This window comes from Rutidosis leptorrhynchoides, chromosome 5 (genome assembly GCF_046630445.1).
Source record: "Rutidosis leptorrhynchoides isolate AG116_Rl617_1_P2 chromosome 5, CSIRO_AGI_Rlap_v1, whole genome shotgun sequence".
In the NCBI taxonomy this organism is placed as follows: domain Eukaryota; kingdom Viridiplantae; phylum Streptophyta; class Magnoliopsida; order Asterales; family Asteraceae; genus Rutidosis; species Rutidosis leptorrhynchoides.
Genome location: NC_092337.1, coordinates 424,212,865 through 424,229,272, shown reverse-complemented (window position 1 = coordinate 424,229,272; position 16,408 = coordinate 424,212,865). Strand labels below are relative to the sequence as shown.

The 16,408-nt window shown below is 33.2% G+C and overlaps 1 protein-coding gene across 1 annotated transcript; it reads left to right on the top strand.

Annotated features, from left to right (window-relative positions):
- The first annotated feature begins 11,715 nt into the window (after positions 1-11,715).
- LOC139847288 (26S proteasome non-ATPase regulatory subunit 7 homolog A) lies at positions 11,716-15,492 on the top strand. Its single transcript, XM_071836966.1, has 10 exons — positions 11,716-12,062; positions 13,480-13,572; positions 13,684-13,765; positions 13,918-14,014; positions 14,181-14,256; positions 14,358-14,416; positions 14,560-14,682; positions 14,807-14,864; positions 14,954-15,039; positions 15,178-15,492. The coding sequence occupies exons 1-10, from the start codon at positions 11,876-11,878 to the stop codon at positions 15,247-15,249; spliced, it is 933 nt and encodes a 310-aa protein (XP_071693067.1). The 5' UTR covers positions 11,716-11,875; the 3' UTR covers positions 15,250-15,492.
- The last annotated feature ends 916 nt before the right edge of the window (positions 15,493-16,408 follow it).

The following is a 16,408-nucleotide window of genomic DNA, read 5'->3' as shown; positions in this document are numbered from 1 at the left end:
TTAAATGTTATCTTTTATAATAACAAAATTACTTAATAGTTCATTAATACTAATATAATTAGTTTTATATATAATTATTTATATTTACATTCTTAGTTACAATTAAAGGTTCGTGAATCGTCGGAAATAGTTAAAGGTCAAATGTTATCATGAAATAGTTCAAACATAATGAGACTCGGTTTAATAGACTTTGCTTATCGAGTCGAATCATATAAGATTATGTTTTAATTTGGTCGGAAATTCCCGGGTCATCACATAATACCACGTAACCAATTATCTTTTACATCATGTATTAAAAATTAATACATATTGTACATCAGGATAATTGTACAAAGTAGACAAGCAACTTTCTGAATTAATTGATTTGAATAAAGAATTCCATTCAAACCATATTCATTAATTCATTCAAACTCTAACCATCACCGTGTCTGTGATTATAATTGGTTACTTTAATTAATAGCCATTTGCCAATAGTCATAATAACCATTCGCCAAAATTTTCCTCTTGAATTAATTTACCATGTACCAATGAATTTGCAACCATCAGTTCCATACATATTTCATTTATATATATAGTTAATTCACACACCATAATGAAACGAAATATATCTATCGTTGCAACCATTCATATATATTTGTGTCGGTTAACCGTCCAAGCGATTTAGCGGCATTTTCTAATTAACCACTTTTTAACAAATATAACCACAAATATCAATTTGGCTACAATTATATGCAATACTATAATCATGTTCACATAGACATACATGTGCAGGATTTTTGGCATATGCAACATTAATCCACCATGACAAAATATGCATACGGGCGACATACATATCTCAATCTATCACATCATGATTTTAAAATCAAGGTTAATCAAGTGGATACTCATGTGAAATCTTTACATGCATCATATCATTATCATGGTCCATATCCATAATATATTAATATCACATATATTTTCATTCATGGATATGATGTACTCCGTATTTAATATCATTAAAAACTATCAATTATATATTCAAATATAATTTAAAGAAGGAAGAGAGTATGCGTATCTGTAGAATGTATTGTCATCCCATTCCCATGTTAGATCGAATATATGATTCCATCATATAATATTTCTGCTATCTACAAGATCCATTCCTTCAACACTTCTCAGATTCACCCCGGCCTTCATTCTCAAAAATACTCTATTAAATTGTTGGGGAAATATGGATTAGTGGGTAAAAAATCAATAACCGGATTGATACTAGAATCGTGTAAACACTTTCTTAATAGATTATTTCGACCCACTTGGTCACGGGTTACACGAAATCACTATTAGGATAAGACTAGTATGAACAATCGTCTAGACAAAAAGATAATTGTTCCTTGCAATTCTAGAAAGTATAATCTGTAAGTTTTGTGTTGAAAGTGTGTTAGACATGTCCAAAATCTGGAACATTGTGTAAAGTGTCTAACCATTCATATGGAAATGAATCCATATATTTATAATGAGTCAAAAGGTGTTTACCAAAAGTCACAACCTTTCATGATACCCCATACATAGGTTGGAAGTTTATACCCATGTATTTGTGATTAAACAAGTCCAAATACATGTAAAAACCGTTCATAAATGTCCTGGAACAACCCCATAACATTTGGGGTTCAAATGTGCCTTTTGGGTTGAAAAGGCACATTTTCAGCGAATTCAGTGTTAAGCCGCGTCGCGGGCTAACACTTCCAAAAATGCCAAAACTCTCTAACTCAAAATCACCCTTTAAGCCGCGCCGCGGGCCCATGAGCCGTGCTTCGGCTTAAAGCTACTGCACACCAAAATCAAGTTTAAGCTTATTTTCAAGTGTGTTTAGCCTTTCAAGTCGCGTTTCGCATTCTTTCAAGTCGTGTTTCACATTCCTTAAGTTCCAAATGTTATTTCCAAGCTCACTAACATATCCTCAAACCATTTTACAATTTACGAACGTGTACTACACACTCCCCAAATCTGTGTAGCGTTTCAATGGTTCGAGCACTTTCAACTTAGCAGTCCAATCAACTAAAATGACGTTGGATCATGCTAAAATCACCAACAATATGTACCCTATAAATAATGTATAATAAAGCAATTTAGAAACTTTTTTTTTCTAGCGCAAAACACATAAAACTTTTATATCACGAGGAAGTTCATCTAAAAGATGAAACCACCAAACTTAACTATACAACAACGAAACTAAAAATCTAAGCTCACAAAGAACACAAAAGGACTAATAATAGGACACCCGCTATCCACTCGTACTGTGACGATCGCTCCAAATCCATATGGACGAACACGTCATTCATTGATTTCATTGCGAGGTATTTGACCTCTATGTGATACATTTTGTAACATTGTATTCGTTTGAAAAGGTATTTCATAAATGAATATATAAATTCCAGGTTTTTAACATCTGATGATTCCTACGTATAGACAATCACCATTTAAATGGTTTACAATAATACATCTGTTGACAATACAGTCAAAATAAGATACATGGTAATGGTTTGGTGAATACAAGTTTCTTGTATATAGCATGTATGACTCCAAGCACATATCTTGTATCACGTATAAGCAAACAGCGGAAGACTTCTAGAAACCTGAGAATAAACATGCTTCAAGTGTCAACACAAAGGTTGGTGAGTTCATAGTTTTAATATTACACATAATCCGTATATCAATGTGGATTACAAAAGTTCAGTTGTTTTATTCAAAACGTTTATCAATAGGTTTTACATAAAAGGTGGATCACAAGATTTCAGTTGTTTCATTCGAAACGTTTATCAATCGGTTCTACAAAATTGAGCACCCTGGTAACTAAACTTTAATGTTTATATAATTTGTACCCTTTGTATAATCATCTTAATAATATACGCAAACCAACGTGTACGCTTCTCAAATAGCATACGTCCGTTAAAAGGCTAGCGCTCTAGCTCGGACGGGGATATCAAGCCCTATGGATCCATATACTACTACTCGCGCCCACCAGTTCTTATAACTGGCAGTTAACAGTTACCAAAGCTAAGGGATTTTCGGTTCAAACTCAGTGTAGAATTTAGTATGTACTTGTATCCATTGCGTTTAAAATAAAGTGCATGTATTCTCAGCCCAAAAATATATGTTGCAAAAGCAATTAAAAAGGGATCAATGAAACTCACGCATATAGATATTGTAAAACAGTTATTAAATCATTTGCATGTATTCTCAGCCCAAAAACATAAAGAGTAAAAGGGAGCAAATGAAACTCACACATATAAATCTAGTATTTTCAGTATTTATAAACAGTCGCATGTATTCTCAGCCCAAAAATATATTGAGTAAAAGGGATCATATGAAACTCACACAAAATCAGTTTTAGTATTTGTATCCATTTAGTAAAACAGTTTATAAAACTGCGCATGTATTCTCAGCCCAAAAATATATTTAAAAAGGGATCAAATAAAACTCACACATATAAATATTGTATATCGGTTAATAAAATATTTTCATGTATTCTCAGCCCAAAAACGTAGAGAGTAAAAGGGATCTCATGAAACTCACAGTTAAATATTGATATACAATATTGTAGGAAAGCACGTAGACGCATCGGAGATGATAAACACGAGGTTTGATTCACAAAAAAATACCCCCGAACATTACCCATAACCTCCTTGGCAATAACCCATAATTTCCTTAGCTCTAGCTTGCTCGAAAACTCATTTTGAAAATTACTTGGACAGCACTCCGTCGTAATATTTTTTGTACATTATTATTTTTGTATCGCAAAAATAATAACACTAATAATAATAAAAAAATAATAAGATTAATAATAATAATAATCTTATTAATAATAATAATAATAATAATAATAATAATAATAATAATAATAATAATAATAATAATAATAATAATAAATAATATTACGGAGTATATATATATTTGTGTATGTGTGTGATTTAAATCGAGCGAAAACACTGAAATTTATAGATGTGGCCTGAAATCTGGAGTCATGCGACTCGCATGGAAATGGCCTTCTGGCCATGCGACTCGCATAAGGACCAGGGACAGCTCACATATGCTTTGTAATTTAGCTCGTCGACATAATTAAATATTAATATAATATATATAATTTAAATAATTAATTATATATTATATTAAATTCACGTGCATAGTTGACTTGTAATTTTTGTTCCGATAAGTCGTACGTCATCACTCGACTTATGTCCCGGTTCTGGTTTTTCGAATGTCCTTTCGTACGCTGAGAAAACTTGCATTTTACGTTTCGTGACACGTACCTTTGTCAAGATATAGCCTTAAGTTATCCATAAACTATACCACTCATAGTATATCTTAAACTTTCGAGTATTTTGGTCATTTACTTCTATAAATCATCGTCTCGTTATTTGTTAAAAATACATTTTAAAATAGTGTTTTACTGTAGCAAAGTTAATGTAGCAAAGTCAAATTTTACTGTAGCAATTTACTGTAGCAAAGTCAATTTCACTGTAGCAAATAGTGATTTTCGAAAACACTGTAGCATTTTGAGTAATGTGGCAATTTGAAAACACTGTAGCAAATTAGTGTTTAACTGGTTTATCTTAAACGCTTTAGTTAACTTATCTAAATATCAATTGAATCAATAAACGAATGTTACTATCGTTTATTATATATATGTATATATCTTTTTAATATACATAAATCAGTTTTTAAATACACATTGGACGTTATTTATAAATAAATTTTAATAATAAATATTTCAACTTATCATATACATTCAAATAGATATTTAAACCAATAAGTTTAATGTACGGTATCAAACAATTAATACATTGTTACCTTTTCATGTTATAGTATATATGTATCTTTTTACATATAATTGTTCGCGAATCGTCGAAAACAACCGAAGGTATTTAAATATATAAAAGTAATTCAAAAATTTTGAGATTCAGTTTTACAGACTTTGCTTATCGTGTCGGAAATGTTTATCATACAAAGATTAAGTTTAAATTTAGTCGAAATTTCTGGGTCATCACAGTACCTACCCGTTAAAGAAATTTCGTCCCGAAATTTGAGTGAGGTCGTCATGGCTAACAATAAAAATGTTTTCATGACGAATATGAGTTGATAAATAGAATTTTATTACCGTTGAGTAATATGGATAAAACAATCCAATTACTCGAAGCGTATAAGAGAAGTTATCGTAATAGAGTGAAATGGAGAATAGAGATGCGTCTTATCTCTTGATGTAGTAACGATTGATTTCCAGATTTTAAGGAATAGAAAATCTTCATAATTTAAATAAGATTTGATTTTTCGGAATTTGCGAAAATTAGGATTTTCTTTGATTAAATGCGTAATCTGACTCTATTACTGCGTCCGATATTTTGCTATAAATTGACCTCTTCCGTTTCATTTATTTTCAACACTCCTATAATTTTCTTTATTATTTCATACATCCCAATAGATTGTGAAAATGCTTAATCCAGTTCTGATTCTTGATATTTTCCTGGCTATCGTATCCTTCATTCTTCTTTTTCATCTGCCACCAGAGGAAGTTATTTTCTTCTACTATTACCTTGGGGTTATAGTGTTTTTCATTCTCCCGTGTCTTTATATTGCTATACGCATTAATATACACGGTTTGTAATTTCGGGGTTGTTTTCGGGCTTTATATTTTCCATTATATTTCGGAGCTTCATGCTTTCGTTTTCTTTTCCCGACTTTAAGTCAAGCGAATAATGGTCCAAAATTCGTAGGTATGGATTTTGAAATGAACATAATTAATATTCTAAGAAAGAAACGGTAATGGCACAATCTGACTTGTCAAATTACCAGAATACCTCGAAAAAGACCTTAATCATCAAGAAAAATATTTTCTTGATATGTTTAGAGGTTAAATAGAATGAAAGAGTTATGTAACATGGTTCATGATGAGGGTATGATCTGTGAACCTTTATCACGTTCCATTAGAAACTCAGCATGACTTACTGTAATATAATCACGTTGATCAAGTGTCATTATATTATACTAATTCATGCTTCAGTTCCCAACACTACTTCAAAACATTCAAATTTTAAGGTTTCAGAATTTAGAAACTAAAATAGTTTCTTTTATGATGTAATACAGATAGCGCGAAGAGATGAATGATTTCAGATAAGAATGCTTATGAAAATATCTTCAGAAATATCGAGAATATTTAAAAGATACGATGATATCTTAGAATTTCTAATATCGAAGAATGATGAAGAAGATTTGTTCGTAACGGATTTTGAGTTAGTAGCAAGGTATTCGTTAATGACTTCAGCAGATACTGAATCATTTGTATTCTTTGAAGGCAGGTTTAGTCTTTGTGATTTATCCACAGCCCTCCTTCATACTTTGCTCAATCCGTTTTCCAGTTTCAAACCTTCTTTTTTTCTCAGCTTTACCATCATATTATTCTTTATCATCAAACTTTTGACTGTTAAGGTCGTTTACAGTTTTTGCTGCTTCATCAGCATTGTTCTAATTTCAGAGAACTAGTTTCATAGTTTGGGGTGTTTTTCGGAAATTTCACATTCGAAGTATGTAATTCGAGGAGGTAGACGTTATATGTACACATATAACTGTTGGCGTAGACGTGCTGCAAGATTTCAAAATACTGATTGCAAATTCCCGATAGTTGGAATGGCAACTATTGTTACAAGATGTGGATGAGTACATGATAGGGTTTCAATGTATATATAGTGATTTCCGGAGAGTTTCAAATAGCAGAGTGACGGAGTCGCTGGTACATTTACTGCTAATATGGTGGAACATAAAAGGTTCCCCAGTAACAAAAACGTATATGCCAAAGTTATAAGTCTGAAAGGTCGTCGTTGACTAGTTGAATGGGTGATAATACTGGATACTTTTAAAAAGGAATTGCAAGGTTATTTTCAGTAATAATAATGCCGAAGGATTTATCACAGATACGTGTTAAAGTTTTACTTAGGTTTCGAGAGCTTTCCAGATATATGATTATAAGTACAAATCTTTCTTCTCGTAGATATCGTGTAGTTGGTTTGTCTTCTCGTTTGTTCATTAGTTGAAGTGTTTCCAAGAATTTCGATGGGTTTGAATGCAAAATGTAATCATATGATGTTCTAGTACTGTTCTGAATTCAAAGCATGGTTTTCGAAGCATGGTTTTGAAAGATGTAGGAATCTAAGAGTGATGTTTTTCGTTTAATCTTGACTTGGATTCTGATCAATCGAAATCAGAATATGAAATTGAATGAAAATGGTTATTCTGCGATGAACAGATACGTATATCTATAGGTTTGAGCAGTATAGTTAATGATTGCTGAATCAGAATTGAAGAATGTATAGTGTAACATATTAATGTGGAATTTATATATTTCTAGGGTATTACCTACCCGTTAAAATATTCTCATCATTAACAGTTTGTACAAAAGGATTTTCAATTACAATCTTTATGAAAATATATGTATGTATATTTCCTTCAGATGTAATATAGATTTAATGAGTTATTAAACTCATTTGGTTTTCGGTTAGAACTAGAAACGAATAATCTCTTCTATATTAAAGATTACATAATCGTCGCAGGATATTTCTCCAATGAAGTTATGAATTAATACTTCATCGTTTATGGTTATTAGTATTCTTCGGTGCCTACGGTGCGTATGAGGTTGATACTCGTGGGACAGATTGTGAGGTTAAGGTTTACGGTGCGGATGTTGTTGTTGGTGGTACTGGTACTGTTGTTGGTTGTGCTGCTGGTTCTGGTGGTGCTACCGGTGCTGCCTGTGATGCCTGCAAATTGTGCATCATATTCTCCAAAGCCACAACTCGAGCGCGAAGCTCGTTAACTTCTTCTATTATTCCGGGATGATTGGCGGTTGGTACGAGAGGATGAATAAAGTTTAAAATTCTAGTTATCATATAATCGTTGCGAAATATCCTGGAAATTAGGGTAAAGATAGTGTTTCGAACGGGTTCGCCGGTAAGTGCCTCAGGTTCCTCACCAAGAGGTGAATTCGGTTGGTGGAAAGGATCGCCTTCCTCTTGTCTCCATTGATTAAGTTGATTACGAACCCATCCCCAATTCATCCAGAATTGGTGATGACTGATTGGTTGATTCATTCCGGTTACACTGCTTTCGGAACTCAGGTGGAAATTCATATCGGAATCCGAAGAACTCGAATTACTTGTAGAATTCATCTTACACGGTTAGATAAATAATTTTCGATGTGAAATGATTTTCGGATATCGGATGATATTTTAATTACATAGAATACCTTTATATAGTACAAAGGATCCGTAAATTATGGAGAAACTTTCGGAAACTGTCAAGTAAAGGTAACAGTAACAGATACGCTAAGATATTCATTTTGTCTATACACTAGTCATGCAATCCATGCAATAAGGTGTGTCTAGACTACAAATGATAAGCAGGTAATTTTCCACACAAGGAATGATAAGCCGGTAATTTCTAACAAAAAAATTATAAGCAACAACTTTTATCATGCAGACATGGTCGAAGTCCAGACTCACTAATGTATCCTAACAATAACCGGTTAGACACACTAATGCAAATTCTGGTTCGCTAAGACCAACGCTCTGATACCAACTGTGACGATCGCTCCAAATCCATATGGACGAACACGTCATTCATTGATTTCATTGCGAGGTATTTGACCTCTATGTGATACATTTTGTAACATTGTATTCGTTTGAAAAGGTATTTCATAAATGAATATATAAATTCCAGGTTTTTAACATCTGATGATTCCTACGTATAGACAATCACCATTTAAATGGTTTACAATAATACATCTGTTGACAATACAGTCAAAATAAGATACATGGTAATGGTTTGGTGAATGCAAGTTTCTTGTATATAGCATGTATGACTCCAAGCACATATCTTGTATCACGTATAAGCAAACAGCGGAAGACTTCTAGAAACCTGAGAATAAACATGCTTCAAGTGTCAACACAAAGGTTGGTGAGTTCATAGTTTTAATATTACACATAATCCGTATATCAATGTGGATTACAAAAGTTCAGTTGTTTTATTCAAAACGTTTATCAATAGGTTTTACATAAAAGGTGAATCACAAGATTTCAGTTGTTTCATTCGAAACGTTTATCAATCGGTTCTACAAAATTGAGCACCCTGGTAACTAAACTTTAATGTTTATATAATTTGTACCCTTTGTATAATCATCTTAATAATATACGCAAACCAACGTGTACGCTTCTCAAATAGCATACGTCCGTTAAAAGGCTAGCGCTCTAGCTCGGACGGGGATATCAAGCCCTATGGATCCATATACTACTACTCGCGCCCACCAGTTCTTATAACTGGCAGTTAACAGTTACCAAAGCTAAGGGATTTTCGGTTCAAACTCAGTGTAGAATTTAGTATGTACTTGTATCCATTGCGTTTAAAATAAAGTGCATGTATTCTCAGCCTAAAAATATATGTTGCAAAAGCAATTAAAAAGGGATCAATGAAACTCACGCATATAGATATTGTAAAACAGTTATTAAATCATTTGCATGTATTCTCAGCCCAAAAACATAAAGAGTAAAAGGGAGCAAATGAAACTCACACATATAAATCTAGTATTTTCAGTATTTATAAACAGTCGCATGTATTCTCAGCCCAAAAATATATTGAGTAAAAGGGATCATATGAAACTCACACAAAATCAGTTTTAGTATTTGTATCCATTTAGTAAAACAGTTTATAAAACTGCGCATGTATTCTCAGCCCAAAAATATATTTAAAAAGGGATCAAATGAAACTCACACATATAAATATTGTATATCGGTTAATAAAACATTTGCATGTATTCTCAGCCCAAAAACGTAGAGAGTAAAAGGGATCTCATGAAACTCACAGTTAAATATTGATATACAATATTGTAGGAAAGCACGTAGACGCATCGGAGATGATAAACACGAGGTTTGATTCACAAAAAAATACCCCCGAACATTACCCATAACCTCCTTGGCAATAACCCATAATTTCCTTAGCTCTAGCTTGCTCGAAAACTCATTTTGAAAATTACTTGGACAGCACTCCGTCGTAATATTTTTTGTACATTATTATTTTTGTATCGCAAAAATAATAACACTAATAATAATAAAAAAATAATAAGATTAATAATAATCTTATTAATAATAATAATAATAATAATAATAATAATAATAATAATAATAATAATAATAATAATAATAAATAAATAATATTACGGAGTATATATATATTTGTGTATGTGTGTGATTTAAATCGAGCGAAAACACTGAAATTTATAGATGTGGCCTGAAATCTGGAGTCATGCGACTCGCATGGAAATGGCTTTCTGGCCATGCGACTCGCATAAGGACCAGGGACAGCTCACATATGCTTTGTAATTTAGCTCGTCGACATAATTAAATATTAATATAATATATATAATTTAAATAATTAATTATATATTATATTAAATTCACGTGCATAGTTGACTTGTAATTTTTGTTCCGATAAGTCGTACGTCATCACTCGACTTATGTCCCGGTTCTGGTTTTTCGAATGTCCTTTCGTACGCTGAGAAAACTTGCATTTTACGTTTCGTGACACGTACCTTTGTCAAGATATAGCCTTAAGTTATCCATAAACTATACCACTCATAGTATATCTTAAACTTTCGAGTATTTTGGTCATTTACTTCTATAAATCATCGTCTCGTTATTTGTTAAAAATACATTTTAAAATAGTGTTTTACTGTAGCAAAGTTAATGTAGCAAAGTCAAATTTTACTGTAGCAATTTACTGTAGCAAAGTCAATTTCACTGTAGCAAATAGTGATTTTCGAAAACACTGTAGCATTTTGAGTAATGTGGCAATTTGAAAACACTGTAGCAAATTAGTGTTTAACTGGTTTATCTTAAACGCTTTAGTTAACTTATCTAAATATCAATTGAATCAATAAACGAATGTTACTATCGTTTATTATATATATGTATATATCTTTTTAATATACATAAATCAGTTTTTAAATACACATTGGACGTTATTTATAAATAAATTTTAATAATAAATATTTCAACTTATCATATACATTCAAATAGATATTTAAACCAATAAGTTTAATGTACGGTATCAAACAATTAATACATTGTTACCTTTTCATGTTATAGTATATATGTATCTTTTTACATATAATTGTTCGCGAATCGTCGAAAACAACCGAAGGTATTTAAATATATAAAAGTAATTCAAAAATTTTGAGATTCAGTTTTACAGACTTTGCTTATCGTGTCGGAAATGTTTATCATACAAAGATTAAGTTTAAATTTAGTCGAAATTTCTGGGTCATCACACGTACAAACAAAAAGATGAACGACAATCTAACCGATGAATTGGTAGATTAAGAGCCATCTTCATCGAACCAACAATAGTCAAATGGGGAAAACTAAAGAAGAAACAATCGAAAAGTGTCTTTGATCAAAACGCCAAAAGCCTCAATTTTCTCTTGATAAGTCATTTTTTTTTTCATTTTCTCTTTCTTTTACTTTATATTATTCACCGATTCGAGAAGCGGGACATTAGAGTTGACGACACGACTTTGTTGAACACCTTCCATATTATCCGTGACCTTGATAAAAGTTGGGTGTAATATCCCTTTTAAAAACTCCAACACCGTAGTCGATATACTTGATTATTTCGGATCCGGGAACCCGACCACCCATATACAAATAACCCGAAATTCCTTTCTTGAGTAAAAAGCAAATACAAAACACAAACAAAAGGGTTTTTTTGCACGAAAACCTCATTCATCCTCAAATCAAATCAAATCAAATTTCCCTAAATTCAATTCTAAAAATAAAAATCAAATTATTGATTTCAAGTAATGGATGTGATAAAATCACAGCAGTTATCAGCTCGACCGATCGAGAAAGTTGTTGTTCATCCATTAGTACTTCTTAGCATCGTTGATAACTATTATCGAGTCGCTAAAGATACTCGTAAACGTGTTGTTGGTGTTCTTCTCGGTAGTTCATTCAAAGGCACCGTTGACGTCACAAACAGCTACGCAGGTTTATTTCGATCTATTCAAATTTTTAGGGCTTATAGATGTATGCATATATGAAGATTTAACTGGATCTGAACATTCTTATGCTTATTTTTGGTTTAATTGTGTAATAATCATGAAAGGTTTTTAGGTTTTCTGTAACAGTATATGTTTAAAAGCAATAAGATTTTTATTTAGTTTTTATATTTGGTTAGGGTACTTAACTGATAGATGCAATTGGTTTGATTTTAAACGTGATTAGGGTTTGAATAGATTGAATGACCTAGGAAAGAGCTTGTGCGTGACTAATTTAGTCCTTATTGTATCGTTAGGGTGGAGTAGTAAATATGTAAATAAGAAATGTAACTACGAAAGGGCTTTTAGTCCAGCGTTATGAGGGGTAGCCTATTAACCAAGAGGTGGGTTCTAGTCTCATTTGAGACTAATGCATAATTATGTGTGTGTTCATTATATGCTATGTACGTCAGGGTGTGTTGGCGGTTGCTGGTTTAAAGGAAATAAAAAAAATCTTTGGAACATAATTGGTAAATTAATGAAAGAAGCAGGTAATGATGGGACCTAATACGATTATGGAGTAATACGGATTGCATACTTTGTGATTATAGTTGGCATGTCATGTATGATATGGTCATTGTCTGGGAGACTGGGACGCTGTGAGAACTCATCCCACATCGGTGGGGGAGGAGAACGAAACACCCCTTATAAAGGGTGTGGATACCTCCTCTAGTGGACGCGTTTTGAGGGTGAGTCCCGAGAAACAAAACCGTGAGCCACCGTGCGTCGGGGCAAAGCGGACAATATCCACTACGAGTTGTACTCGGGCTGTTACAAGATGGTATCAGAGCTGGGGCCCGCATCGATGTGCACTGCGGGGACGCAGTGTCCTGAGTGGGGGAGAGTGTGAGAACTCATCCCACATCGGTGGGGGAGGAGAACGAAACACCCCTTATAAAGGGTGTGGATACCTCCTCTAGTGGACGCGTTTTGAGGGTGAGTCCCGAGAAACAAAACCGTGAGCCACCGTGCGTCGGGGCAAAGCGGACAATATCCACTACGGGTTGTACTCGGGCTGTTACAGACGCAAGATGTTTAGCCAGCGTCTACCTATATCTTTATGACTGGCAGTTCTTTTTAATAAATAAATGAGACTTGTCATCATATTTTGGTAAATATGCCAATTAAGTTGTTGAAATGGTCAAGAAGAATATCAGGTTGAGTTGAAACTATTGTGTTTTTAGCACATCTGTATCATATATTTGGTAGTGCTAGATAGTAGATACTAGGATCACACTACCCAATAAATGTTGGATCTTCATGTTGTGACTTACGAGCATTAAATCACATTTGAATTATTGTATATGCTTATGTTTATTTAGGATACAAATAATAGTACTCAATAAAATGTTGGCTCTATTTTGTAGTGCCATTTGAGGAAGATGACAAGGATTCCAGCATTTGGTTTCTTGATCACAACTATCACGAGGCTATGTTCTCCATGTTCAAGAGAATCAATGGTATAGATCTTTTTATATAAAAAGTGAAACGAATAGTGCTTCTTTATTTCTTTCATTTCATGCACGTTTCTTTATATTAATATAGTTCTTTTAAAAAAAATTGTGTTGCAGCTAAGGAACACGTGGTAGGTTGGTATAGCACCGGCCCAAAGCTAAGGGAGAACGATCTTGATGTTCATGGATTATTTAACGAGTAAGCATTGGGACCTTACTTGTGCTTCCTTTATTTTGAGGCCCGCATTTTGCACAATATCCAACATTGTTTATGTTTTTTGGTTGGTTCGTATGTGGCTCTTTTAATTATTGTGTTGGTTATATACCAACTTATGATATTTGCTACTGCAGCTATGTTCCAAACCCTGTATTGGTGATAATAGATGTTCAACCGAAGGAATTGGGTATACCCACCAAAGCTTACTATGCTATCGAAGAGGTTAAAGAGGTATGATTAATAACATTCATTTTGTGTACTTGCAAACACATATAGTAATTACCCTAGTACTTGCTATATCTCAAAAGCAACCATCATTTTTACATAATAACTTCCTTAGTTACATAATATCTATCTATTTGGATATAGAAGTAACTAATACTGGCTTACCTTGCAGAATGCTACTCAGAAGAGCCAAAAGGTTTTTGTTCACGTGCCATCAGAAATTGCTGCGCACGAAGTGGAAGAAATTGGTAAAACTTCACTGATGATCCACCCGTTTAAAAATGATTGAGATGCGTGTGTCTTAATTTGGTCGAACAATTTATATTTTTTGTTCTTGATTTTTAAACAGGGGTGGAGCACTTGTTGAGGGATGTGAAGGATACAACCATTAGTACCCTTGCAACTGAGGTTCTCCTTCTCTTTTCTTTCCTTATTTTGGTTTAGTGATTTAACACGTTGAGCCCGGATAGTGTCTTCTGTTATTTTCTTTTATTTTTTTTTTTTTTAATAATGAAGTTTTATTAAGATGAGTTATGTTTGATAATATACAGGTAACTGGAAAGCTGGCAGCATTGAAAGGTCTAGATGCCCGACTGAAGGAGATACGTGGTTATCTTGACCTTGTCATAGATGGAAAACTTCCATTAAATCACGAAATATTGTACCACCTACAGGTAATGCACATATATGTTTTATGTTATAGCATGTTTAAATTAATTGAACAAATTATTAAGTCATCTTTCTACTTAAAACCTATTTCATTTTCATTTATATTGTATTTTGGATCAAAATTTGCAGGATGTGTTCAACCTTCTACCAAATCTTAATGTGGCTGATTTGATTAAAGCATTTGCAGGTATGTACGGAGGAAGCTACTATGCATGGTTCTTACACCTGCCTTTTTTACTGTACACTTAATTTGTCGTTTGCTTATGAATGTTGCAGTGAAAACAAATGATCAGATGCTTGTTATCTACCTTTCCTCTCTGATCAGAAGTGTGATTGCTCTTCACAACTTGATCAACAACAAGGTAACTTAAGAATGAACCGAGTACCAAAAATTGTTGTCGCTTTAAATCTGATTTAAAAACCTGAAATGAATCGAGACACATGTGAAAAAAGTGAAATTTGACTAATTGATGTCTGACTGTGATGCTGAATGTATTCAGATGCTTAACAAAGAACATGAGAAAGCTGAGGATGCAAAACCGTCAACAGTTCCACCAGTTGCTGGGAGCTAAAAGACCGTTATCTGTTATGGAACTACTTGTAGGTTTTGGGTCTGAATGAGCGTTTGTTGTGTGGTCTTTTCCTTCCAAAATCTGCAGATACCTTTTAATCAGTTGCGAAAAATGAAGTTTTAGAAGCTTAATTTGATTAGTTATTTGTATCACTGGGGAATTTCATGTTTAATGGACATGGTCAAGCCAGGTCCTTTTCTGTTGGTTTCAGACTATTTTATGAATCTTTTACTACTACACGCATGCTGAAATACAATTAACACTTTTTCTTAAACAAATATTGCTTCCTGAGACTGTTAATCATCATGTTTACTGATACTTGACTAGTATTAAAACACAATCAAAGTTAACATCTTCATGATCAATAACCAGCATCACGCATCTACGTCTGATGCAAACCAAGTTTTGTTTGTACCAATAAGAAAACAAAAGCTTAACTTTATGCGTGTTTACTTTTGAAGTTTGTTGCTAAAACTGGAAAAAGTTAGGATGGTTCGTTTCTCTTTTGTGCAATGATCGTTATGTCTAATTAACATGTAAAGTAATGTAGAGTAATAAGAATTTCACCACATAAATGCTTAAGTTTAAGCATGTCCACCTAATCAATCAACTCATGATACTAAATTGCTAATAACTCTTTAAATAATTAAAATTTTTTATCGGTGGTTAGAAGCCAATAGCGGGGGTCCGTATGCGATGTCGGAATCCACCGACTCGACCATTTTTTGAGACGATCATTACAGTTTTACCGCCTCTTAGGAGGATACCCCCGAGCGAATTCGTACGTGTATTGCGTGTGGTAAAAACTCCCCGGGTGAGGCTCGAACGCAATACGTCTGAAACCTCTGAGATCCATGAAATTGACGGATAACCTCAAGAGAAATATTTTTGTAGCTCATGGGGGTCGAACCCTGTTTTCCTATGGAAAGTTAGGTCACCATAATATACCAACACCTTGATTAGGATACGACTAATATATCAACACCTTGATGCTAACTAATTTTTTTAATGTTTTAATAGTTTTCATTTTTATTTTATTTTTTGTTAAAAAAGATGAGAACTTTATAACCATTTAGAGGCTTCATCATTACTCGAACAAATTACAAACAGCAAAGACTAACGAGTTCAACAAACACAAAAAACTACAAAAAGCTCACAA

What these genes read in the sequence shown, in the direction of transcription:
- LOC139847288 (XM_071836966.1), top strand. Translation starts at nt 11,876, where the DNA reads ATGGATGTGATAAAATCACAGCAGTTATCAGCTCGACCGATCGAGAAA. An exon ending in CTATCGAAGAGGTTAAAGAG is followed by an intron (nt 14,015 to 14,180) that starts GTATGATTAATA and finishes CTTACCTTGCAG; the next exon opens with AATGCTACTCAGAAGAGCCA. An exon ending in TTTGATTAAAGCATTTGCAG is followed by an intron (nt 14,865 to 14,953) that starts GTATGTACGGAG and finishes TGAATGTTGCAG; the next exon opens with TGAAAACAAATGATCAGATG.